The following is a 27,827-nucleotide window of genomic DNA, read 5'->3' as shown; positions in this document are numbered from 1 at the left end:
CAAGATAAAAGCATTGGATTTATTTGGTGCTGGATTGGTTCATTTCAGTTTTTACTATAAGAGTATGTATTGCCTTATTAAACATGTACAAATAAAAACGGATACGCTTTTATGATACAGTATTTTATAAAAAAATATGGACTTAACTCCACATGAAATTGCTACTGTAATATTTTTAATAAGTTTATAAGACTGTCCATTTTGCTTTGTTATAAATTACCTCTACATTCATGGTCTGGAGAGGATGACTTTCAACCTCCCCGGTTTAAATACTTTAAATAGACGTCACCACAAACACTGTGAGAACTAAAGGACATGTCTGGAACAGAAACATAGCTAATATATCATCATAAATTACATCAGACAAAATGTCAGACATTCATGCACAAAAGCAATCGAGAGCCTTCGGCTTATACAGAACCATAAGACAGCAGTAAATAAGGCCATACAGTAAAGTTGTCTTTTCAGCAGCGATGTAAGAAGTTAAAAAAGGAAGAATGGAAATGGAATGCCATTCTGTCCGTGTTCAAGTCACAAGTGTTCTGGCCCAGAAAATACAAAAAAAGGCGATTTATTCAAGTAATGGCAATGTAAAGACAGCACAGTTCACTTTAGGAAAAAAAAAACAAAAAACATGAACAAGGTAGTTAGCACAAGGTCCCTTGTATATGACAAACGATGGTGTTTTCTTTTTGAGAGTTGTTTTTCTAATTTGTATGGTGTCCATATGAGGACATCTGACATTTGTTCTCATTTGTCTTCTAGGAGTCGTCTTCGGTTTTGATGACGTGGAACAGAGTGACATTGAACAGCACCTGGTGTCCATTGTTCCAGGCATAGAGCGCCCTCTCCCTGGCGTTATAATCCAACATGGACATGTGAAAGTACTGGTTGTGGAAAGGGATGTCTGTGTACTCATAGCTGGAGGTCTTGGTGGAGTATGAGTAGTAGACCTTAGCACCCGTCAGGTGAGAGTTGGTGATATAGAGTGTTCCGCAGATCATAAAGGATTCCCCCGCATTCCGTTTGGAGTATTCTGTGTTCCACGTCTTCTGGACTTCCAGGGTGTCCTGGTCCATCTGGGCGATGACGATATTTCCTGCGTTCTGATTGGTTGCGTACACCACCCACATGCCCAGTTCGTCGGCCATGACATCGATGTCGGAGTATCCGCCCCACGAGTAGGGGTAGGTATTGTGGAAGCCGGCGTACTCCAGAGCCCGCTGAGCCAGCACCCGACCCGTCTCAAAACTGTACTTCACGATGATGTTACTCTGGTACTTGTTGTAGTAGAGGGATCCATTGTACACCACATGACCGGTTCCCTCCCATTTAAATGGGAGGTTGTAGGTTCGAGACACCACATTAGCCACAAAGTCTTCCATGGTCTTGTACTCACGTACGATCTTACTGTTGGTGTAGCTGTCCATGTACCAGACCTATGTCAAAGAAAGATGAATAGGAGGAATTAGTGGAAACCACAAACTGATGTCTATCACACTGAACACAGACTGAATAAACATGCAACAAACATGCAAAAATATCTTTACGAAAAGGTCACCTTTTCCTCCATCTCCCTTATGAATATAACATATGAACCACTTCACATGCCTTATAAATCAAAGGAAATTATACTCTGCATCAGAGAAGCAATTAAATATCCCCATCTCAGAAACAGCCTTATTTGAAAATCAACACCATGATGTTTGGTCATGACAATATTAAATTATTGTTATAAATCCTGCCCTATACTCTGAAAACAAAACAGAGATGTAGTCACCAGAGACACGCACAGAGAAAGAGCTATCACCAACATAGACGCCCAGCCACCTTCCACCTCCTCCACTCCCATCCCATAACTCACCCTGTTGTTTCTCTGAGAGGCCTGTGGATCAGTCATCCATGCCCCAAACCGGGTGCCAGATGTCTTTATTGTTACAGGTCCAGTGATTTTCATTAATTTCCCGCATGCTGTTAATAAAGAAATGCAGCGATAAGATGTACTGTTTTTTCCTCTTCTTCTAACTAGATTTCTCAAGCCAATTTCATGCCTGTGCCACCGGAGAGTTTACTCAACAACACTGTGCATATTAAAACCAGGCTGGCAGAAACACGTACACTCGAGTCTAATGCCTAAGGCAATCATATCGGACTCAATCAATTGGCAGTAGGTATTGACTACATGCGAAAGCTGTTTACTAATACTGGGCTTTACAGTACTGCTTGTGGTATCCCACATGGTTTTGCAGATATTGCAGATATATGCAAACACACACACATAATACCGTATGCAAACGCACATGCATAGTAATGTATTTGAGGTTCCAACTAATTCACAGATGAAAGAAATTGTGATTAATATTATGTTTATATCAAGATACTCAATCTTTCATCTCCATTATGCCATTACCTTTTATAAATCAGATCCTTTCATCCCTTTTCCCTTTAAGATCAGGTAGAGTAATATAGTAGAATATATATGGCAAGTAAAACTGATCTCATACAAAGATCTTATCCTGAGTTTGTCTCTTCAGAGTCTCCATACCCAGTGGAATACAACAATCAATCAATCAATCAATCAATTTTATTTTATATAGCCCTTCTTACATCAGCTAATATCTCGAAGTGCTGTACAGAAACCCAGCCTAAAACCCCAAACAGCTAGTAATGCAGGTGTAGAAGCACGGTGGCTAGGAAAAACTCCCTAGAAAGGCAAAACCTAGGAAGAAACCTAGAGAGGAACCAGGCTATGAGGGGTGGCCAGTCCAACACTGTTCATGTGAGGAATTCTTGATTTTCTCCATATACAGTTATTGTAGAGTGAGCCAAAAATACACAATGGATCATTCACTGAGTTTGCCCATGCAGTTGATATTGATCTGGTTCTACTCACTGAGTTTGCCCATGCAGTTGATATTGGTCTGGTTCTACTCACTGAGTTTGCCCATACAGTTGATATTGGTCTGGTTCTACTCACAGAGTTTGCCCATGCAGTTGATATTGGTCTGGTTCTACTCACTGAGTTTTCCCATGCAGTTGCGTAGCCTGCTGTCCAGTCTCAGGACTCTCTGGTAGAGCTCGTCATAGTCATATGCCCCCATCTCCTCCTGGATGGCTGTGAGCACCATGGACAGGTTTCTGATCTCCTCTTTAAAGGAGGAGATGAGCTGGGCGTCTGTCTTGTACTGCTCCAAAACAGGGATCAGAGGCTGCAGCTCATCCATCTTCTCCTTAAGCTCCTTGAGCAGAGACAGGCACAGGACAAAGACAGAATGGCCTGGATTAAGAGAAATCCCATAGGGGAGACAGAAACCACTTAAGACACGCTTAACACACCTTCTGAGAGGTGATAGGAAGCCATACAACCTTGTCTAAAGGAAATTCATGGGATTTGGTACGTACATTTGTTCGGTCCATTTAGTGTGATATACTGTATTTCATTACATTATGTTACATTAAGATAGAAATTAGAGGACTTAAAATATCGTACGTCTTACCCAGTCGTACAATAGCATACAAATTGGATGATGTAACTTATATACAGTGAGGGAAAAAAGTATTTGATCCCCTGCTGATTTTGTACGTTTGCCCACTGACAAAGACATGATCAGTCTATAATTTTAATGGTAGGTTTATTTGAACAGTGAGAGACAGAATAACAACAAAAAAATCCAGAAAAACGCATGTCAAAAATGTTATAAATTGATTTGCAATTTAATGAGATAAATAAGTATTTGACCCCACTGCAAAATATAATTTAGTACTTGGTGGCAAAACCCTTGTTGGCAATCACAGAGGTCAGACGTTTATTGTAGTTGGCCACCAGGTTTGCACACATCTCAGGAGGGATTTTGTTCCACTCCTCTTTGCAGATCTTCTCCAAGTCATTAAGGTTTCGAGGCTGACGTTTGGCAACTCGAACCTTCAGCTCCCTCCACAGATTTTCTATGGGATTAAGGTCTGGAGGCTAGCTAGGCCACTCCAGGACCTTAATGTGCTTCTTCTTGAGCCACTCCTTTGTTGCCTTGGCCGTGTGTTTTGGGTCATTGTCATGCTGGAATACCCATCCATGACCCATTTTCAATGCCCTGGCTGAGGGAAGGAGGTTCTCACCCAAGATTTGACGGTACATGGCCCCGTCCATCGTCCCTTTGATGCGGTGAAGTTGTCCTGTCCCCTTAGCAGAAAAACACCCCCAAAGCATAATGTTTCCACCTCCCCGTTTGACGGTGGGGATGGTGTTCTTGGGGTCATAGGCAGCATTCCTCCTCCTCCAAACACGGCGAGTTGAGTTGATGCCAAATAGCTCGATTTTGGTCTCATCTGACCACAACACTTTCACCCAGTTCTCCTCTGAATCATTCAGATGTTCATTGGCAAACTTCAGACGGCCCTGTATATGTACTTTCTTGAGCAGGGGGACCTTGCGGGTGCTGCAGGGTTTCAGTCCTTCACGGCATAGTGTGTTACCAATTGTTTTCTTGGTGACTATGGTCCCAGCTGCCTTGAGATCATTGACAACATCCTCCCGTGTAGTTCTGGGCTGATTCCTCACCGTTCTCATGATCATTGCAACTCCACGAGGTGAGATCTTGCATGGAGCCCCAGGCCGAGGGAGATTGACAGTTATTTTGTGTTTCTTCCATTTGCGAATAATCGCACCAACTGTCTTGTAGCCCATTCCAGCCTTGTGTAGGTCTACAATCTTGTCCCTGACATCCTTGGAGAGCTCTTTGGTCTTGGCCATGGTGGAGAGTTTGGAATCTGATTGATTGATTGCTTCTGTGGACAGGTGTCTTTTATACAGGTAACAAACTGAGATTAGGAGCACTCCCTTTAAGAGTGTGCTCCTAATCTCAGCTCGTTACCTGTATAAAAGACACCTGGGAGCCAGAAATCTTTCTGATTGAGAGTGGGTCAAATACTTATTTCCCTCATTAAAATGCAAATCAATTTATAATATTTTTGAAATGCGTTTTTCTGGATTATTTTGTTGTTATTCTGTCTCTCATTGTTCAAATAAACCTGCCATTACAATTATAGACTGATAATTTATTTGTCATTGGGCAAATGTACAAAATCAACAGGGGATCAAATACTTTTTTCCCTCACTGTATCTTTTAAGACATATACTATTATATGTATTTTTCTGAGACTAGGTTGCTTGTTGCGTGCTAACAACAAAGGAGAATTAAGGGGATAATTTACATTGGTAGTTAGAAGAACTAACGACAAAGGTTAGGATAATTTAAGTAGCAGGTTAGGTGAAATGGGTTAAGGTTAGAATAAGGGTGTCACGATCGTCGACTGAAGACACGGACCAAGGCGCAGCGTGATAAGCGTACATTTTATTTGTAGTACACCACACGAACAAAACAACAAACCAAACGATACGTGAAGTCCTAGGTTAATACAAAACAAATCTTACGGAACAAGATCCCACAAAGACTAGTGCAAAACAGGCTGCCTAAGTATTGCCCCAATCAGAGACAACGAGCTACAGCTGCCTCTGATTGGGAACCACCCTGGCCAACATAGATCAAAACGAACTAGAACAAAAACCTAGAAAAACTAAACATAGAAAATCCACACCCTGGCTCAACATATAAGAGTCCCCAGAGCCAGGGCGTGACAGTACCCCCCCCCCCCCCCCCCCCCCCCCCGGAGCTGGACTGGACACCGGTGGAGCGGATTGCTCTGGCTCCGGAGCGGAGCAGCTGACCGGTGCCGGACCAGGCACGGGCCGTGCCGGACTGGACACACGCACCACTGGCTTGGTGCGGGGAGCAGGAACGGGCCGGACCGGGCTGACGACGCGCACCACTGGCTTGGTGCGGGGAGCAGGAATGGGCCAGACCGGGCTGATGACGCGCACCACTGGCTTGGTGCGGGGAGCAGGAATGGGCCAGACCGGGCTGATGACGCGCACCACTGGCTTGGTGCGGGGAGCAGGAACGGGCCGGACCGGGCTGGCGACGCGCACCACAGGCTTGGTGCGAGGGACAGGAACAGGCCGGATCGGGCTGGCGACGCGCACCACTGGTTTGGTGCGAGGGGCAGGAACAGGCCGGACCGGGCTGGCGACGCGCACCACTGGCTTGGTGCGAGGGGCAGGAACAGGCCGGACCGGGCTGGCAACGCGCACCACAGGCTTAGTGTGGGGAGCAGGCACGGGCCGGACCGTACTGGGAACACACACCACTGGCCTTGTGCGGGAATCAGGAACGGGCCGGACCGGACTGGTGACACACACCACTTGCTTGGTGCGAGGAGCAGGACTGGGTTTCCTTCTAAACCTCCGCTCCCTCTGCTGCCTAACCAGTTCCTCTCGCCGTGCCTCTACACTCTCCCTCATGACCAATAGCCCCCGTAACCTGGTGGCCTCCTCTCCTAGTCCGCAGATTCGCCCTGTAGCTGCCTCCTGCTGCCCCGTCATCCACGCCGTGTGCCCCCCAAAAAATGTTTCTTGGGGTTGCCTCTTGCTTGTCCGTCGTCGGCGCGGTTGGCACCGTTTCTCCTCTCCTGCCTGGGCATTTACCTTTGCCCATGGCCCTCTGCCCGCGAAGATCTCCTCCCAAGACCACCATTTGCCCACCTGCGACATCGCCATCTTCTCCTCCTGGGCACGCTGCTTGGTCCTCTTAAGGTGGGATCTTCTGTCACGATCGTCGACTGAAGACACGGACCAAGGCGCAGCGTGATAAGCGTACATTTTATTTGTAGTACACCACACGAACAAAACAACAAACCAAACGATATGTGAAGTCCTAGGTTAATACAAAACAAACCTTACGGAACAAGATCCCACAAAGACTAGTGCAAAACAGGCTGCCTAAGTATGGTCCCCAATCAGAGACAACGAGCTACAGCTGCCTCTGTTTGGGAACCACCCTGGCCAACATAGATCAAAACGAACTAGAACAAAAACCTAGAAAAACTAAACATAGAAAATCCACACCCTGGCTCAACATATAAGAGTCCCCAGAGCCAGGGTGTGACAAAGGGTTAGGGGAAGGGTTAGCTATGATGTTACAGTTGTCCCCTACGCGACTCGAACACAGAACCTTTGTATTGCTAGACAGTCACAATATACGCCCAACCATCCTCCCCGACAAACCTCCCTAATTTCGTTTCTGTCTAAAGTAACTAGACCATTAGTACATATCATACATCTTGGATGTCTCTATAAATACGTATAGTATGCTTCGTCTGGCTCTGATGCCAGGCTGAGCCATAAGGAAAAGGAAAAGTGGAGTAGAGGAAAAAAAGGGGTGATGAAATTAAAGTGAAATATGGGTACGTGGAGAAGTATATATATATATATATATATATATATATATATATATATATATATATATATATATAATATTCTTTTTTTTAATTGATCTAAGATATTTCCCTATGTGTGTGTCTCAGTGTTTAAAATCGTAATAAAACATCTCTAGTCAGGTCATATGGTCAGGAAAAACACCTGGGCCTGTTTATAAAAAATGTGCTGTACTTTAATGTATGCTATTTCTGTAATGTTCTGTACTTCAATGTATTCTAGAGCTGTAATATTCTGTACTTCAATGTATTCTAGTGCTGTAATCTGCTGTAATATGCTGTACGTCAATGTATTCCAGTGCTGTACTTCAATGTATTCTAGTACTGTAATGTTCTGTACCTGGAAGTTCTTGGCCATAATAGTCTTCCTGTCATCTTCTACCTGTCTGAACTTGGTCCGGAGCCCTTTCATCTGATTCTCCATCTTCATGACGTACTGGAAATCCCTCTGAGTCCGTAGGTTCAACATCTCAATGGACTGGGACATGTTCTGCACCTGGACCAGAGTAGGGTAAATACTGTATATGTTGTAACAGAGACGTAGAGGTTTTTTAGCAGAGACATACATGTCATGCATATAAAGGTTTTATGAATCCTTTATGAATGTTACATATCATAATTGGAAGTAAAGTTTTACCAACAAGACAAACACATGTACAACAACCATCTGAAAGATGTTCTGCACCTGGACCACAGCAAACAAGACAAACACATCTAGCCTGATCCAAGATCTGTTTGTGTTGTGCATGTCAATGACCATAGCAGCTGGAAAGACAGCACAAACATATCCGGGACCAGGCTAAATGAAATCTATACAACCATCTCAAACAGTACTGGGCCAACACTGACTCCTGAATTGACTCCTAACTTCAGATCCTTGTGTAACTCTGATTTAGGTGTAACATTCCCATTCTCCAATTGACAACAAAGCATGGCTTAATGTACGTGAAAGTCTGAATTACATACACACCTCAAGACAAGTTGGAATTCAGACCTGTTTGAAAACTGTATTTGAACATATGGCCCTACACCTGAAATGGATGTTGAAAAAATAATAATACAATTAGTCAAGACATGATCCATCTGTGCCTTATTTTTCTTATATTTATACCATGTTGAAGCATTAAAAAACATGAATCAAAAGTTAACAACATGATCCTCCTTAACAGACAATAATAGATACAAAATTATGCATACATCTGCATATTAATAATAAGATTAGCTTCTCCTCCCATATGATTAACAACCAAAGCCATTCATCATACACACAGGTATTAATTACATTCTCTTAAATCCCTCTACTTATGCGCTGGCATCGCAGAGGTACAGTAATGTGTATGATAGATCACCTCAGAGTGAAGAAAATAACTGTGTATACTGAGTTTCAGCACTTAATACACAGTATCTTCTATAAGGGATCTTTCATTGTAAAAAGATAAAACTCCCTTTGCAGTGTACTATGACTTTTAACCCTTCCACTACAAGTGTTCCTAAGATGTTGCCGAGTGCTGTTACATTGTTTCTAGGTGATTCTATGGTAGGTGTTGTGTGTTGATTCTATGTTAGGTGTTGTGTGTTAATTATATGGTAGGTGTTGTGTGCTAATTGCAGCCAGGTCACCCGTGATACAAGTCAGTATTCGACGTCCATCCATGTCTGAGGATGTCGGGAGATGACGTGGTAACCAGCCACTCAGGGCAACAGTGAGCGCTGTTACCTTCAAGTAGGTTTGGGTTTTGCTAGGACATTGAGGACGGGGGTGGCGGATGGGCAAGCATCTGCCTCTGGTGCCAAAGGTTGCATGTTTGAATCCAGCGATAGAAAGTTGTTTTTGAGATGTTTTATTTTAACCTTTTCACGCGTGAGTTCCAAATATCTCTAATGGTCCCCCTAGCATGAGTTGTTTTATGCACGTGATGTCAGAATGCACTCACTGTTCCAAAATGTGATTGTTACGCAACAGGACAGTTACAGTGCCATGCAAAAGTATTCATTCCCCTTGGCGTTTTTCATATTTTTGTTGCATTACAACCTGTAATTGAAATTTATTTTTATTTGGATTTCATGTAACGGACATACACAAAATAGTCAAAATTGGTGAAGTGAAATGAAAAAAAAAAACTTGTTTCAAAGAATGCACAAAATTAAATAACGGAAAAGTGGTGCGTGCATATGTATTCACCCCCTTTGCTATGAAGCCCCTAAATAAGATCTGATGCAACCAGTTACCTTCAGAAGTCACATAATTAGTTAAATAAAGTCCACCTGTGTGCAATCTAAGTGTCACATGATCTCAGTATATATACACCTGTTCTGAAAGGCCCCAGAGTCTGCAACACCACTAAGCAAGGGGCACCATCAAGCAAGCGGCACCATGAAGACCAAGGAGCTCTCCAAACAGGTCAGGGACAAAGTTGTGGAGAAGTACAGATCCGGGGTTGGGTTATAAAAGAATATCCAAAACTTTGAACATCCTACGGAGCACCATTAAATTCATTATTTAAAAAATGGAAAGAATATGGAACCACAACAAACCTGCCAAGAGAGGGCCGCCCACCAAAACTCACGGACCAGGCAAGGAGGGCATTCATCAGAGAGGCAACAAAGAGACCAAAGATAACCCTGAAGGAGCTGCAAAGCTCCACAGCGGAGATTGGAGTATCTGTCCAAAGGACCACTTTAAGCCGTACACTCCACAGAGATGGGCTTTACGGAAGAGTGGCCAGAAAAAAGCCATTGCTTGAAGAAAAAAAAACTGTTTCAGTCTTCCAGAGATTTGAGACTGGGACGGAGGTTCACCTTCCAGCAGGACAATGACCCTAAGCATACTGCTAAAGCAACACTCGAGTGGTTTAAGGGGAAGCATTTAAATGTCTTGGAATGGCCTAGTCAAAGCCCAGACCACAATCCAATTGAGAATCTGTGGTATGACTTCAAGTTTGCTGTACACCAGCGGAACCCATCCAACTTGAAGGAGCTGGAGCAGTTTTGCCTTGAAGAATGGGCAAAAATCCCAGTGGCTAGATGTGCCAAGCTTATAGAGACATACCCCAAGAGACTTGCAGCTGTAATTGCTGCAAAATGTTTCTGTGAAAAATCAGTGTGGCCAGCTCAAACTCTGACTGTTGCGTCATTCTAAACTGGACTTTCTAAATAAGCATTTCTAATCACACCAGTTTGAGCATACGCTGCAAGGACCACTATAGAATGATCACACCCGTTTGTTTGTACGTGTCAAAGGGTTAAGCCTATCTCAAACCCTAACCCTTACATGAATCATTGAGAGTTAACCTTAGGATTTCAGAGTTAATGCCTGAACTCAACCCTAACCTTAAATATTCTGAGTTCATGCCTAAACTTAACCTTAAACACTTCGAAATGTGATGTTTGCAACAACTTCGAAATTTGACGTTTGAGAAACATGGATGAACGTCTAATTCTGACGTGAGACTGTGAGAGCTAGTTGGTTAATTGTATAGTAGTTGTTGTGTGTTAATTGTATGGTAGTTGTTGTGTTTTAATTCGATGGTAGTTGTTGTGTGTTCATTCTATGGTAGTTGATGTGCGCTAATTCCATGGCAGGTGTTGTGTGTTCATTCTATGGTAGGGGTTGTGTGTTCATTATATTGTAAGTGATGTGTGTGCATCCGACACATCCGATGAAGGTCAGCAGATTCCTGGAAAGAGCTCAAAAGGGTGAAAGCAGAGGACCGAGAGAAAGAGAGAGCGAGAGAGACAGAGGGAGGGAGAACGAGAAAGAGAGAGAGAGAGAGAGACTAAGGGGTAGTTTGTATTAGTGTCTGCTGTGTGTGGGTGAGAGTGGTACCTTCTCCAGTAGCTGGCGGAGCTGTCTTCCTTTGGCATCTCTGGAGCAGAGGTTCTGTTCAGGTGCCACCACCGTGCAGATACACCGACCATCGGCATCCTGGGCCGAGCTGTACACCTGCCAACCCTCCTTAGGCCCGATTGTCTACATGCACACACAACACACACACACAGGAAAATATCAGTGAAGGGAATCCTTGATGTGGGTAAATGACGTTAGACGACAGACAACATTTTTCAATGTGAGCTGGTAGCTAGAATATCATATACAGTGAGGGAAAAAAGTATTTGATCCTCTGCTGATTATGTACGTTTGCCCACAGACAAAGAAATGATCAGTCTATAATTTTAATGGTAGGTTTATTTGAACAGTGAGAGACAGAATAACAACAACAAAAATCCAGAAAAACGCATGTCAAAAATGTAATAAATTGATTTGCATTTTAATGAGGGAAATAAGTATTTGTCCCCTCTGCAAAACATGACTTAGTACTTGGTGGCAAAACCCTTGCTGGCAATCACAGAGGTCAGACGTTTCTTGTAGTTGGCCACCAGGTTTGCACACATCTCCAGAGGGATTTTGTCCCACTCCTCTTTATAGATCTTCTCCAAGTCATTAAGGTTTCGAGGCTGACGTTTGGCAACTTGAACCTTCAGCTCCCTCCACAGATTTTCTATGGGATTAAGGTCTGGAGACTGGCTAGGCCAATCCAGGACCTTAATGTGCTTCTTCTTGAGCCACTCCTTTGTTGCCTTGGCCGTGTGTTTTGGGTCATTGTCATGCTGGAATACCCATCCATGACCCATTTTCAATGCCCTGGCTGAGGGAAGGAGGTTCTCACCCAAGACTTGACAGTACATGGCCCCGTCCATCGTCCCTTTGATGCGGTGAAGTTGTCCGTTCCCCTTAGCAGAAAAACACCCCCAAAGCATAATGTTTCCACCTCCATGTCTGACGGTGGAAATGGTGTTCTTGGGGTCATTGGCAGCATTCCTCCTCCTCCAAACACGGTGAGTTGAGTTGATGCCAAATAGCTCCAATTTAGTCTCATCTGACCACAACACTTTCACCCAGTTCTCCTCTGAATCATTCAGATGTTCATTGGCAAACTTCAGATGCCCTATATATGTGCTTTCTTGAGCAGGGGGACCTTGCGGGCGCTGCAGGGTTTCAGTCCTTCACAGCGTAGTGTGTTACCAATTGTTTTCTTGGTGACTATGGTCCCAGCTGCCTTGAGATCATTGACAAGATCTTCCCGTGTAGTTCTGGGCTGATTCCTCACCGTTCTCATGATCATTGCAACTCCACGAGGTGAGATCTTGCATGGAGCCCCAGGCCGAGGGAGATTGACAGTTCTTTTGTGTTTCTTCCATTTGCGAATATTCGCACCAACTGTTGTCACCTTCTCACCAAGCTGCTTGGCGATGGTCTTGTAGCCCATTCCAGCCTTGTGTAGGTCTACAATCTTGTCCCTGACATTCTTGGAGAGCTCTTTGGTCTTGGCCATGGTGGAGAGTTTGGAATCTGATTGATTGATTGCTTCTGTGGACAGGTGTCTTTTATACAGGTAACAAGCTGAGATTAGGAGCACTCCCTTTAAGAGTGTGCTCCTAATCTCAGCTCGTTACCTGTATAAAAGACACCTGGGAGCCAGAAATCTTTCTGATTGAGAGGGGGTAAAAATACTTATTTCCCTCATTAAAATGCAAATCAATTTATAACATTTTTGACATGCGTTTTTCTGGATTTTTATTGTTGTTATTCTGTCTCTCACTGTTCAAATAAACCTACCATTCAAATTATAGACTGATCATTTCTTTTTCAGTGGGCAAACGTACAAAATCAGCAGGGGATAAAATACTTTTTTCCTTCACTGTAGCTAGTGATCTATAGCAGTGGTTCCCAACCAGGAGTACAGTGGCTTGCGAATGTATTCACCCCCTTGGCATTTTTCCTATTTTGTTGCCTTACAACCTGGAATTAAAATTTATTTACACAACATGCCTACTACTTTGAAGATGGAAAATATTTTTTCTTGTGAAACAAACAAGAAATATCAAAAAAATATATATATATATTGAATGTGCATAGCTCTTCACCCTCCCCCAAAGTCAATACTTTGTAGAGCCACCTTTTGCAGCAATTACAGCTGCAAGTCTCTTGGGGTACTTCACCAATTTTGACTATTTTGTGTATGTCCATTACATGAAATCCAAATAAAATCCATTTCAATTACAGGTTGTAATGCAACAAAATAGGAAAAACGCCAAGGGGCATAAATACTTTTGCAAGGCACTGTACTTGGTCTATCCACAGGTGGTACTTGAGAAGACTCATGAGACCATAGGATTACTGGTAAAATGCACATAAGGAGGTACTTAAAGGGTACTCTGGGCATTGAACAAGGCCACTATATTAAAACAAGGTCATTCTGCCTGTGTAACCAGAGTCTTGAATATAGCCAATCACATCGCCCCGTGTGTTTTATTTTTCACCATTCCTTTAAAAGAGCAACTCTCAGACAACCATCCCATTCAAGGCTGAACTATAAACTCATCTTTCTGTTGCTGTTTCACTTCAGAGAGAGAGAGAGAGAGAGAGAGAGAGAGAGAGAGAGAGAGAGAGAGAGAGAGAGAGAGAGAGAGAGAGAGAGAGAGAGAGAGAGATAGAAAGAGAAAGAAAGAAGGAAAGGGAGAGAAAAATACACAACTCCAGATGCTTGTGCAGGGAGTAAAACAGTGCTGGTCCACTGGCGATGGCTCCATTGAATGGTATTTTGTGAGAATGATTAATGACCAGCCTTTGGAGTGTATCTCTGTGTGAAACCAATGCAGCCTTGTAGCAGATGCTTTTCTATCTAATTTACAGAGACCTGGAACCATAGGCCCTAATCCCCAACACTTGGAAGAGAAAGAGACGGCGATGTGGGGGTACCCTGATGAAACTACGGTGGGGAGTAAATAATCCACCTCTACCATCTGTTCTATTGGCGAATGTACAATCACTGGAGAACAAACTGGACGAGCGCCGTTCGAGACTATCCTATCAACGGGACCTGAAGAACTTATATCCTATGTTTCTCTGAAACTTGGCTGAACAAGGACATGGATAATATTCTAGTTGGTTTTTCTATGCATCGGAAGGACAGAACGGCAGCTTCGAGTAAACTCAAGGGGGGATGGTGAGTGTCTCTTTGTTAACAACAGTTTGTGCACAATCTCTAATATTAAGGAAGTCTCAAGGTTCTGCTCACCTGACTTAGAATCCCTCATGATAAGCTGTAGACCATACTATTTATTTTTCGTAGCTGTCTTTTTCCCACAACAAACCGATTTTGGCACTAAGATCGCACACAACGAGCTGTATAGGGCCATAAGCAAACAAGAAAATGCTCATCCAGAGGTGGTGCTCCTAGTGGCCGGTGATTTTATGGCAGGAAAACTGCAATCCGTCATCTCATTTCTACCTGCTTGTCACCTGCGAAAAAACTCTAGATCACCTTTACTCCACACAGAGAGACGCAAACAAAGCTCTCCCTCCCTCTCCATTTGGCAAATCTGACCGTAACTCTATCCTCCTGATTTCTGCTTACAAGCAAAAACTCAAACAGGAAGTACCAGTGACGGGCTCTATACAGAAGTGGTCCGATGAAGCGGATGCTAAGCTACAGGACTGTTTCACTAGCACAGACTGGAATATGTTCTGGGACTCATCCGATGGCATTGAGGAGTTTACCACATCAGTCACTGGCTTCATTAATAAGTGCATCGAAGCCATGGATTACAGGCAACATCCGCAATGAGCTAAAGGCTAGAGCTGCTATAAGAAATCCCGCCACTTCCTCTGATGAACCGTCAAACAGGCAAAGTTCAATCCAGGACTAAGATCAAATCCTGCTACACCGGCTCTGATGCTCGTTGGATGTGGCAGGGCTTGCAAACTATCACGGATTAAAAAGGGAAACCCAGCCGTGAGCTGCCCAGTGACGCGAGCCTACCAGACTAGCTAAATGCCTTTTATGCTCGCGTGAGAGCACCAGCTGTTCCAGATGACTGTGTGATCACTCTCTCCATCACTGATGTGAGTAAGACCTTTAAACAGGTTAACATTCACCGGAGTGCCCTGCCGTAAGGGTGGTGTGCGCCCAGATCAGCAGGCGGTCATGGACCCGTGTGGGTACATACACGTGCCCCGGAGGCGGGGACCTCCTGAGCCACCAGGCGGATGTCTTCATCCACATCCCAAATGACAGGTGCCACGATGAGAGACGGAGGAAGGATAGGACCCCCCAGATCCTTCCTTTCTCTGGTATGGTGCATCCTGGAGAGTGTGTTGGCTTTCACATTCTGGGATCCTGGGCGGTAGGACAGAATAAACTGAAAGCGAGTAAGAAATTGGGCCCACCTGGCTTGACGAGAGTTCATCCATTTCGCTGCCCGTATGTGCTCCAAATTCCGGTGGACAGTGAGAATCCGGAATGGATGGACTGCGCCCTACAGCCAGTGTCTCCATTCTTCCAGAGCAAGGACCACCGCCAACAGCTCCCTGTCTCCAACTCCATAGTTCCTCTCTGCGGGAGTAAGCTTTTTTGAGAAAAAGGCACAGGGATACATTTTCTCTGGCTTACCTTGCCGCTGGGAGAGGACCCCACCCACGCCCTCCTCAGTTGCGTCCACCTCCAGGATGAAAGGACGAGCTGGATCTGGGTGTTTTAGGAAGGGCGCTGTGGTGAACCTCTCCTTCAGCCTCTTGAAGGCAGCGTCAGCCTCAGGGTTCCAGGCCAGCTTCTGAGGCCCACCCTTAAGGAGAGAGGTGAGCGGGGCGGCTATGGAGCTGAAGGACCTGATGAAACGCCAGTAGAAATTTGCGAAGCCCAGGAAGCTCTGTAGGCCCTTGATGGTGGTGGGGACTGGCCATGACCTGACGGCATCCGTCTTCGCTCTTTCCATGAACACCCCCTGAGGACTGATCCTGTATCCCAGGAAGGAGATGGCCTGTTGGTGGAATTCGCATTTCTCCCCCTTCACCAACAGGCTGTGTTGGAGGTGGAGTAGGACCGCTTGGACGTCCCCGAAGTGCTCCTCGAACATAGCCAAGTAGATCAGGATATCATCGATGTACACCATCACCTTTCTACTCAGCATGTCTCAGAACACGTCATTAACGAAGGACTGGAACACGGAAGGTGCGTTGGCGAGGCCGTAGGGCATGACGCAGTATTCTTAGTGGCCTGAGGTAGTGCTGAATGCCGTCTTCCACTCGTCTCCTTCCCGGATTCGGATCAGGTTGTAGGCACTCCTCAGGTCCAACTTGGTAAAGTACCAGGCCCCTCGCAGCTGCTCCATGGCCGACGGAACCAGAGGGAGGGGGTACCGGTACTTGGTGGTGACTGCGTTCAGCCCCCGGTAGTCAATGCATGGCCTCAGTCCTCCGTCTTTTTTGGCCACGAAGAAGAAGCTGGCGGAGGCAGGAGAGGTAGAGCATCTGATGAACCCCTGTTTCAGGGTCTCCGCCACATACTTCTCCATGGCCTCAGTCTCCACTATGGAAAGGGAGTAAATGCGACTCTTCGGGGGGTGTTGACCCTCCAGCATGTCAATTGTGCAGTCCCAGGGCCTGTGAGGAGGGAGACACTTAGCCTTGGAGGCAGAGAAGACATTGGAGAGATCTGCGTACTCATGTGGAATGTTGGGCTGGAGGGCGGACTCCGGACTCTCCACTGATGTGGAACAACAAACCACCGGTAGGCAGGTCCTCCGGCATGAGGGGGACCAGGCTGTGATCCTCTTGGTGATCCAATTGATGGTGGGATTGTGTCGTCTGAGCCAGGGCAACCCAAGATGATCCGGTGAAGGGGTGACGTAACGATGTGGAAGGACAGCTCCTCGTGGTGCTCCGGTAGTGTGGGAATGGTGATGGTGATGGGGAGAGTGACGTGCGTAATGATGCCTGATCCAAGGGGTTTATTGTCCAGCGAGGTGACGTGTAGCAGAGAAGGCAGGGGCACGGTGGGTAACCCCCATTCAGAGACCAGCTCCCTATCAATAAGGTTCCCCGCTGATCCAGAATCTATCATTGCCGTGGAAAGCGAAGAGAAGGAAGAACCATTCACCGTTAGGGGAACTAAAAACAATGGTTTGGTGACAGGTGATGACACTCACGGAGCAGGAGTCATACCGCCTAGATAGGGAGCCACCAGGAGATCTGTGGTCTGTGGTGGTGTAGGGGGTGCTGCCCACCTCCATGGGTGAGGACTCGGAGGCAGGGCGGCTTCCGTAGCTCAGATGGGGTGAGTGTCGAGGCTCCGGGTGGTGTTGGGAACGTTGTCGGTCTCTCAACATGTCGTCAAGACGAATGGACGTGGGGATGAGGGTATCAAGGTCCATCTCGTCGTCCCAACATGCGAGTTCCATCGTGATGTCCTCCCGTAAGCCTCTCCTGAAGGCTGTGCGCAGAGCACGCTCATTCCAGTCGGAAAACGCCGCCACCGTGCGAAAGCTCAGGGCGTACTCGAACGCGGCCTCCTCTCCCTGTTGTAGCTGGAGGAGATGCTCACCCCCGTCCTTTCCCTCCATGGGATGATCGAACACCGCCCTGAACCGAGTGAGGAAGGTGGAGTAGGGAAGCGTCGCGGCCTCACCTCCTTCCCAGACTGCTGTGGCCCAATCCAGTGCCTTTCCCTTCAGTAGTGAAATCACCAGCGCTATCCTGGCTTGGTCCAATGGAGATGCCCCACGCCGATGCGCCAGATACAGAGACAGTCGTGAAGAGGGTACGACAAAGCCTATTCCCCCTCAGGAGACAGAAGATTTGGCATGGGTCCTCAGATCCTCAAAAAGTTATATAGCTACACCATCGAGCGCATCCTGACTGGTTGCATCACCACCTGGTATGGCAACTGCTCGGCCTCCGACTGCAAGGCACTACAGAGGGTAGTGCGTACGGCCCAGTACATCACTAGGGGCAAGCTTCCTGCCATCCAGGACCTCTATACAAGGCGGTGTCAGAGGAAGGCCCTAAAAATTGTCAAAGACTCCAGCCACCCTAGTCATAGACTGTTCTATCTGCTACCGCACGGCAAGCAGTACCGCATCGCCAATTCTAGGTCCAAAAGGCTTCTTAACAGCTTCTACCCCCAAGCCATAAGACTCCTGAACAGCTAATCATGGCTACCCGGACTATTTGCACTGCCCCCCACCCCACCCCACCCCACCCCATCCCCCTCTTTTACACTGCTGCTACTCTGTTTATTATTTATGCATAGTACCTTTAACTCTACTCACATGTACATATTACCTCAATTACCTTGACTAGCCGGTGCCCCCGCCCATTGACTCTGTACCGGTACCCCCCTGTATATAGCCTCGCTACTGTTATTTTATTTTACTGCTGATCTTTTGTTATTTGCTTTTATCTTTTACTTATCACTTTTTTTTTTTTACTGCATTGTTGGTTAAGGGCTTGTAAGTAAGCATTTCACTATAATGTCTACACCTGTTGTATTCGGCGCATGTGGCAAATAAAATGTGATTTAATTTGATTCAACATGACACTAACAATCACACACAACACAACACTGAACAGTCCAGTGCTATATAGGGGTGGTGATGAAATGATGAGGTGCAGGTGCGCTGGAGGTGATTAGGGTGCGTTGGGTTTCCATTTCCGGTGTTGCCGAGGTGGTGCGCTCAGACCGGTGGCTCAGTAGACCGGCGAATCAGAGCGCCAGAGGGGAGTAATGGGAGGAGACGTGACACTGTTTTCATTGTATTACGTTAGTAATCAATAACCTGTGTGTGTGTTTCTATTCTGTGTTATTATTTAGTTAGTTAGTAAATAAATAATTAAGCCAGTTTGTGTATTGCTGATTCATCAATAAGGTTAGGGTTCTTGCAGTTTCAAGGATTATGAGATGTTCAGAATGAGACTGATAAGAGGTAATTATTTAATAAGTGACTGTTAGCGATATATAATATGTATATCTTATAAGAGTTTAATTCGGGGAGATGGTAACTCATTAAACAACTTCTTCCATGGTGCCCCAAATTCCTAATGAGTTAATTGTTACATGATTCATTTAATCGAGTGACAATTAAACATAGTTAGTTGATTCGATAAATAACAGTCACCATATTAATATTAGTCACATCACGACACACTCCACACTGCCCTTTCCCACTTGGACAAAAGGAACACCTACGTGAGAATGCTGTTCATTGACTACAGCTCAGCGTTCAAAACCATAGCGCCCTCCAAGCTCATCACTAAGCTAAGGACCCTGGGTCTGAACTCCTCCCTCTGCAACTGGATCCTGGACTTTCTGACGGGACACCCCCAGGTGGTGGGAGTAGATAACAACACATCCGCCATGCTGACCCTCAACATGGTGGCCTCTCAGGAGTGCGTGCTTATTCCACTCCTGTGCTTCCTGTTCACCCACGACTGCATGGCCGCGCACAACTCCACCATCATTAAGTCTGCCGACAACACAACAGTGGTAGGCCTGATCACTGACAACGATGAGACAGCCTATAGGGAGGAGGTCAGAGACCTGGCAGTGTGGTGCCAGGACAACAACCTTTCCCTCAATGTCAGCAAGACAAAGGAACTGATCATGGCCAACGTTAAATGGAGGGCCGAGCATGCCTCAAATTACATCGATGGGGCTGTAGTTTAGCGGGTCGAGAGCTTCAAGTTCTTCAGTATCCAAATCACTAAGGATCTATCATGGTCCAAACACACCAACACAGAGTTGAACAGGGCACAACAACGCCTCTTCCTTCTCGGGAGGCTGAAAAGATATGGCACGAGAACTCAGATCCTCAAAAAGTTATACAGCTGCACCATTGAGAGCATCTTGACTGGCTGAATCACCTCTTGGTATGGCAACTGCTTGGCATCCAACCGCAAGGCGCTACAGAGGGTAGTACGGACGGCCCAGTACATCACTTGGGCCTAGCTCCCTGCCATCCAGGACCTCTATACCAGTCGGTGTCAAAGGAAAGCCCTAAAAATGGTAAAAGACTCCAGCCACCCAAGTCATAGACTGTTATCTCTGCTACTGCATGGCAAGCGGTACCGATGCAAAGTCTGGAACCAATAGGACAGGACCCTGAACAGCTTGTATCCCCAAGCCATAATACTATTAAATAGTTAACAAAATAGCTGCCCGGAATATCTGTATTCACCCTTTTTGCACTTTTTTGACTCATCATATACGCTGCTGTTACTGTTTATTATCTGTCACTTTATTCCTAGTTATATGTACATGCATTACATGACCAAAAGTATGTCGACACCTGCTCGTCGAATATCTCATTCCAAAATCCTGTTCCCCCTTTGCTGCTATAACAGCCTCCACTCTTCTTTTGGGAGGGTTTCCACTAGATGTTGGAACATTGCTGCAGGGACTTGCTTCCATTCAGCCACAAGAGCATTAGTGAGGTCGGGCACTGATGTTGGACGATTAGGCCTGGCTCGCAGTCACCGTTCCAATTCATCACAAAGGTGTTCGATGGGGTTGAGGTCAGGGCTATGTGCAGGCCAGTCAAGTTCTTCCACACCGATCTCGACAAACCATTTCTGTATGGACCTCGCTTTGTGCACGGGGGCATTGTCATGCTGAAACAGGAAAGGGCCTTCCCCAAACTGCTGCCACAAATTTGGAAGCACAGAATCGTCTAGAATGTCATTGTATGCTGTAGTGTTAAGATTTCCCTTCACTGGAACTAAGGGGCCTAGCCCGAACCATGAAAAGGTAGTGTTCTCCTGGCATCCGCCGTGCACCCAGATTTGTCCGTCGGACTGCCAGATGGTGAAGCGTGATTCATCACTCCAGAGAATGCGTTTCCACTGCTCCAGAGTCCAATGGCGGTGAGCTTTACACCACTACAGCTGACGCTTGGCATTGAGCATGGTGATCTTAGGCTTGTGTGCGGCTGCTTGGCCATGGAATCCCAATTCATGAAGCTAATGACGAACAGTTGTTGCTTCCAGAGGCAGTTTGTAACTCGGTAGTGAGTGTTGCAACTGAGGACAGACAATATTTATGCGCTAAGCTCTTCAGCACTCGGCGGTCCCGTTCTTTGAGCTTGTGTGGCCTACCACTTCGCGGCTGAGCCGTTGTTGCTCCTAGACGTTTCCACTTCACAATAACAGCACTTACAGTTGACCGGTTCAGATCTAGCAGGGCAGAAATTTGACGAACTGACTTGTTGGAAAGGTGGCATCCTATGACGGTGCCACGTTAAAAGGCAATGAGCTCTTCAGTAAGGCCATTCTACTGCCAATGTTTGTCTATAGAGATTGCACGGCTGTGTGCTCGATTTTATACACCTGTCAGCAACGGGTGTGGCTGAAACAGCCGAATCCACTCATTTGAAGAGGTGTCCACACACTTTTGAATATATAGTGTATCTACCTCAATTACCTCGTACCCCTGCACATGGACTCAGTACTGGTACCCCTTGTATATAGCCAAGTTATCGCTACTCATTGTGTATCTATTATTACTTTTATTATTATGTGTTTTACTTTATTATTATTTCTCTATTTTCTTCTCTCTACATTGTTGGGAAGGATCCGTAAGTAAGCATTTCACTGTTAGTCCACACCTGTTGTTTACGAAGCATGTGACAAATAAAATTGTATAATCGATTTTGAGTGTACTGTGTATTGGCTGGAGAGGTACACTGTACTGTAGTGTGTGTGAGACAGAAAATGCCCTGCAGTTCTCAAAATGTTGCTATTCATATTTTGTAATCCTCTGTGCATAAAACTTGTGTGAACTCTGTCCTATAACCGTGTTGCTTTGATGTACAGTTTGAATGGTGCTTTAATATGCAAGACACGTCCTTTAGCAGAGCTAACTTCAACACCTAACCGCCCACAGTACAAACAAATACACAGACAGTTGATAGTGGGGTTGAGATCCATTCAGTTCGAGTTGTAGTGGTCTGAAACTAACCCAGGGATGAAACCAAGATAAATGATTGAACACACACACACACACACAAACACACACACATTCATCCACAACCACACAGACACGCACGCACACACACACGTCTGATATTGGGACTGTCTGCATCACACACACACACACACACACACACACACACACACACACACACACACACACACACACACACACACACACACACACACACACACACACACACACACACACACACACACACACACACACACATGTTGTATGACAAATGATGTCAGCCTTGTCTAAACTAGCTCTGGCCTATCAGTATAAAGGATGTTGAACAAACAAGCCAACAAAACAGCCCACACTTCCAATTTCATGGACATCACTATTCATTTACCTTAATCGATCAAACTGTCTCTATAAAAGCTATGAGAGATCGTGAACAACTGAAGTGGAATGCACATGTCTGTCCTGGAATTGATGATCATACTCCTTAAACGAGTTAACATTTCTGCTCTAATGGTGGATAAGATGAAGTCGGAGTTGCTGTGTGTGTGTGTGTGTGTGTGTGTGTGTGTGTTTGTGTGTATGTGTGTGCCTGCACAGATCTCCATAACTAGATAGAGACAGACATGTAAGTCAGCCAAGGTTCAAAATAACAAATGGTGACCTCCAAACAGAACAACAACACATAGTGTAGCGCTGCAAACAAGAGAGATATACAGAGAAGAGAGATGGAAGGGAGGCTTTGGTTCATGACTGATTGGTGTTGGTGCTGATGGGGAAGAAGGTGTGTGTGTCAGCGAGAGAGAGAGAGAGAGAGAGAGAGAGAGAGAGAGAGAGAGAGAGAGAGAGAGAGAGAGAGAGAGAAGAATATATGGAGAGAGAGTGTACAAGAGATATTCATTTCCTATAGGCGTGGCAGATCCCTGCCTCCTCTTACCCTACCTGTGAATAGATAATACCACAGCACACTGTCTCACACATTCTTCTACAGACATCATCTTTTTACACAAAATCATTATCTTTCACGCTCTCTATTGTCCTCCTGCTGTGCATGTACTGCAATGGATCACCTAGACGAAACAGCCAGCCACAGTGTTTGTCATAATCGCAATGAATGGAAGATCATGAGCGAGCGATCAAACATTATCTCTTAGTTTGAAGGCTTGGAGGTAATTGTTATTGCTTGGTTAACATTACTTATTATCATGTTGATATTTTTAATTATTTGAATGCGGTGCAGAGTACACCGGAGGACTCATTGTACGCGCCATTGTAATGTTTGTTTAATGTGTCAATTGATCCTGTAAGGGATGGGTCGCCAAAAAGGTGATTTGACATGAAAATAAAATATGAATTCATTCATTCATCCAGTATGTGGTTCTGTTTATAAGGACTGGTTCATGTAAAATGAAAGCAAGTATTATCAAGATTTGCTGCATCTATGTGTTACAAGAACAATAATCAATTAAAGGACTGATATTGACTAATGCTGTTAGCACTCTAGAGTGATACATTATGACTCTTCAAATTAGCATCAGGTAAGTGGAGACATTTTCTATCCGATTACCTAGCTGAACTATGTACTGACCTTGTCTGCATGGATTATGATTTTGTATAATACATGCAGTACTTCTTGATACATACATTTTCAAGGTACAGTACAGTACATTTAGACAGCACACATACAGAAGCTCAACCTACGTACACCTTCCAAAAACATTAAACTAACATTAAGTGGCATTTAATGATGATGGTAACAAGAAACAAAAGAGAACCTCTAACTGATATTGAATGATAGTTATTGACAGGCATTCCACATAATTAGCTTGCTTGCTGATACTGCACGGTGGAAGTCTACTGAGACAAACTTCTATTCCATTCTTCTCTGTTATTATAGGCCTTCGGTGGTGTGCAGTGATATGTGTCTGATATGGGGACTGTCTGCAACACCCCTCAGGACCACAATTACTGTAATTAATAAGGGAAGGAGGGACAGAGGAGAGAAGAGAGGGATAGCTCCGCCTGTGATAGTCTGACAGTGGGGGTGGAGAAGAAGAGAGATATAAGATAGCTATGTCGGTAGTGGTCTGAACATACTGCATGTGTCCGTAATAATGTGATGACTGTTTGTGTCTGTGTCTGGAATTATTCGTAGAGCTATAATCGGTCAGACGGAGGTAAAGCTGCAATCTAAAGAAAGTCTAATGTCGAATGAAGTGGCATTTTAATTTAGAGAGTGATATCACTTCCTTGAATTGGATCATTTTCACATATTTGTCAATGGACTGGAGTCTTTATCTATTTACTTGTGTGACTAATATGGATAGCTATAGTGGGAGACACTGAGGGAATACTAAATGTCTTTCTTTGATCACCTGCATTGCTTGATTTCTATTTCCAACAATAACAACCCCACACATCATCACAAACTACAAAGACAGCAGTGACTAGGGCCAGTTGTCACATCGTCAAAAAGCATCAGTGAAAGATGTTGGGTAAATTCCCAACTAGTTTGTCACTCTTTCATCCTGTTAGAACTCTAATATAGAGAGGGCTAAGAAATGGATAAAGAGTAAACAATACTAAGTGCATACCATCCCCAGTGTAACACAATAATGCACTATTTTATTTATTTCCGATCCAATACCCCTGAGCTTAGAAGACAAGGACCCAGAGAAAACTGACATGTATTATAACTAATGGTTGTGTTTACACTGTTGTCACTGTGTTGCTGTGGGTTTGTTTTGTTTTTGTTGTCACATCGTTAGGCGTGTCATCTTTAATTCAGAAGAAAATGGAGAGCTGTGGTGCTGACTCACAGAGAGATGGGAGTGGGGGAGCGAGAGAGATAGAGAGACAGAGAGGCAGAAACAGACAGACAGAGAGACATATACAGAGAGACATGAGAAAGAGAGCGAGAGAGATAGAGAGACAGAGAGGCAGAAATAGAGAGACAGAGAGACATATACAGAGAGACATGAGAAAGAGAGCGAGAGAGATAGAGAGACAGAGAGGCAGAAACAGACAGACAGAGAGACATATACAGAGAGACATGAGAAAGAGAGCGAGAGAGATAGAGAGACAGAGGCAGAAATAGAGAGACAGAGAGAGAGATGCATGTCAAGGATTTTCATCCCTAAGGTGTGTGTATCCTGTCCTCTCTGTTCGACTGTCTCCTCATCTCATATTCAGCTTGAATGAAAGTCTTTCCCAAGCCAAGCCTTCTGAACTGAACAATTAATATTTCATATCTACAAGGGAACAGGAGATAATCAATTTTTAGTGGAAAATATTATGATCTGTTGGCATTCTCTGTCCCCTCTTAGTTGCACATTCAATTTTCACATCAAATAATGTTTTCTCACAATGTGGTATAATGGAGGAACCCAATGTCATATCTAAGAGATACATTCAAGAGACAAAACACAATCATTTGATCATATCTACAGCTTTAATATACCAAGAGAGACATTTTCATCTCATTCAGCCTTACACCTACAAAAGCTGTATTCTAGTCTCAACGAATTGTGCAGCTAATAACTCAATTAACATTGGAAACACAGACATAGTGCGTGTGTGTGTGCGTGCGTGTGTGTTTATGCACGTTCTTGCGTGTGCGTGCTTTTAGCCCCCTTCCAATCTTCAATGAAGCCTCATCATCCGCTGTCGATATGTCCTCCAGGTGGGTAATATAATTTGTAATCAAAACACAAATTCCCCAGCATCGTTTTAATCATGAATCTGTCAACCCTTTTCAGCAACATTACAATTAGTTGCCTGACACACAATCACAGGGGACTGAATATATTTAGGCCTATATTTCATTCTCTGTGGGTGTAGGGATCTACTTAGGTACACTGCAGGGTGCCATCTGATGGTGAAGATCATGAAATTACACCGGGTTGTTTAATAATGCTAGAGGTTTGCTTAAGAATGGTCTGACTGTCACAAAATTGCGATCAAATGATTAAACTAGGCCTACTGTAAATTGTGACATGTTGTTTTTTACTAATATATAGACCCATATTTGGTGGCGTATTAAAACGTAGCCCATGGTGCATATTTCAGAAAACGTTTATACAGTAGCCTAATTAACCAACCGATAAGTTAACTGTCACTTGTATTAGGCTATCAATAAAATGCTAGTTTAATGGGAACATACATTTATGTATGGACTAATATATAGACGTGTCTCAGTTGAAAATGAAATTGGTCCTCTAGAGATGCAGAAAATATTGATATTAGAATACCAATTGTCTTTAATTTTTTCAATGAGATCGGGAATCGACATGAAATAAAACTCATAAGCAAGAGACAGCACGCTATTGTTGAGGGATGGTTTCAGAACAACGAAATAGTGGACAGCTCCACACCGTTCCACACCTATCATCATCATACAGACAGCACCACGCAAACACGTGCCCGCTAGTCCAAGCGCGTTTCTTATTCGCCCGAAGTTTCAACAGAGATGATCCATGAAGGGGATAACACAACCTGTCACTCTTTTACCTAAAATCCAAGACTTGAATACGCATCATAGGGAATGGTGTGTGAAGGTTTAGATGCGACATAAAACAAGAATATAGCTTCCATAGACTACACAGATTCACTATTAAAGCAAGTATTCGTTTACTAACAAAATGCTCTGGGAAAGGGATGACACAATACAGCAGCCTACTGTGGAATTCAAGGAAAGCTAGATACATAAACTGTGACCGTTGATTGTGTTAGTAGAATACATCATGTATATATGTATCAATTGTTGAGATTTATTTAAGTTCCGCAGTAAGCTTTTTTTTTAAATCACTGTAAAGTTTGTCTCTGGTGCGTGCTCCGAGGCATAACATCATAAAGGGATCCACTGCTTGAGCCTACTGTTTTCAGGAGACTCAAATGAGAGTTATTCCACAATTCGCAATCACTCTAAAACAAATACTTTCTCGATATACTCATATTGTGAATGGTTTACATATTTTGAATATTTTCAGACACAGTTTCTCGAGTTATTGCAGGCAAAGCCAAAACAAATCGAATGCCATAAAACGCAGAATGCATAATTGAGGACATAAAATCATTTGGAACTGTTTTGATTGATTTTCTTTACTTCAATTAAACAATGCTATGTCAATAAATTTGAAATAATGCACAAGACAGCAGATACTGAAACACAGACAATGAAACATGCAAAGACCGCATGACATGCCGAGAAATAAGGAGGGAAACTCACCATTGACGGATATAATCCGAAGACGGTGATTGAAATCACCGGGTACAGGACACTAAACAGAGCACGCATTCTGTCTATCGGGAACAGTTACACTTTTCTCGCTTTATTCAAACACAGCCCTCGTTGCAGGACTGTGTCCGCGTCGCTGCCTGTATAGGCTGTGCCCACCGCGGTTCAGAGCGCTCCACTGGAACAAGACGGATAGATCCACGTTCATTCCCACCGCTCCGAGGACTCTTGTGTGAAGCAGAGCGAACGCGCCGGTCTGATCAACACACACCAGTGACCCCACAGAGAAAAGTTTATGCCAGGTGACGAGACAGATCTACGAGACTGCAGGGGAGTCGCACAACAGATATGACATCATTTGGTGTGTGTCCTGGGTGTTGGGGAGACATTTGTATTGATGTTGATCAGTGCCAAGACCTGCCACTCCCCACGCAGTACTCGGTGAATAGGCAACATATCAGAACAGGCAACAGTTACAAACACACACCTCCCTC

General features: G+C 44.6%; 1 protein-coding gene across 1 annotated transcript; it reads right to left on the bottom strand.

The window, feature by feature from the left end:
• LOC311108999 (noelin-3-like) lies at positions 1-27,827 on the bottom strand. The gene is made up of 6 exons (XM_084151782.1): positions 27,325-27,827; positions 11,153-11,296; positions 7,667-7,822; positions 3,020-3,239; positions 1,865-1,971; positions 1-1,439 (listed from the first exon to the last, which is right to left on the bottom strand). The coding sequence occupies exons 1-6, from the start codon at positions 27,391-27,393 to the stop codon at positions 762-764; spliced, it is 1,374 nt and encodes a 457-aa protein (XP_084007908.1). The 5' UTR covers positions 27,394-27,827; the 3' UTR covers positions 1-761.

This window comes from Coregonus lavaretus (genome assembly GCF_964263955.1).
Source record: "Coregonus lavaretus genome assembly, chromosome: 34".
In the NCBI taxonomy this organism is placed as follows: domain Eukaryota; kingdom Metazoa; phylum Chordata; class Actinopteri; order Salmoniformes; family Salmonidae; genus Coregonus; species Coregonus lavaretus.
This window is presented reverse-complemented; position numbering and strand designations above follow the sequence as displayed.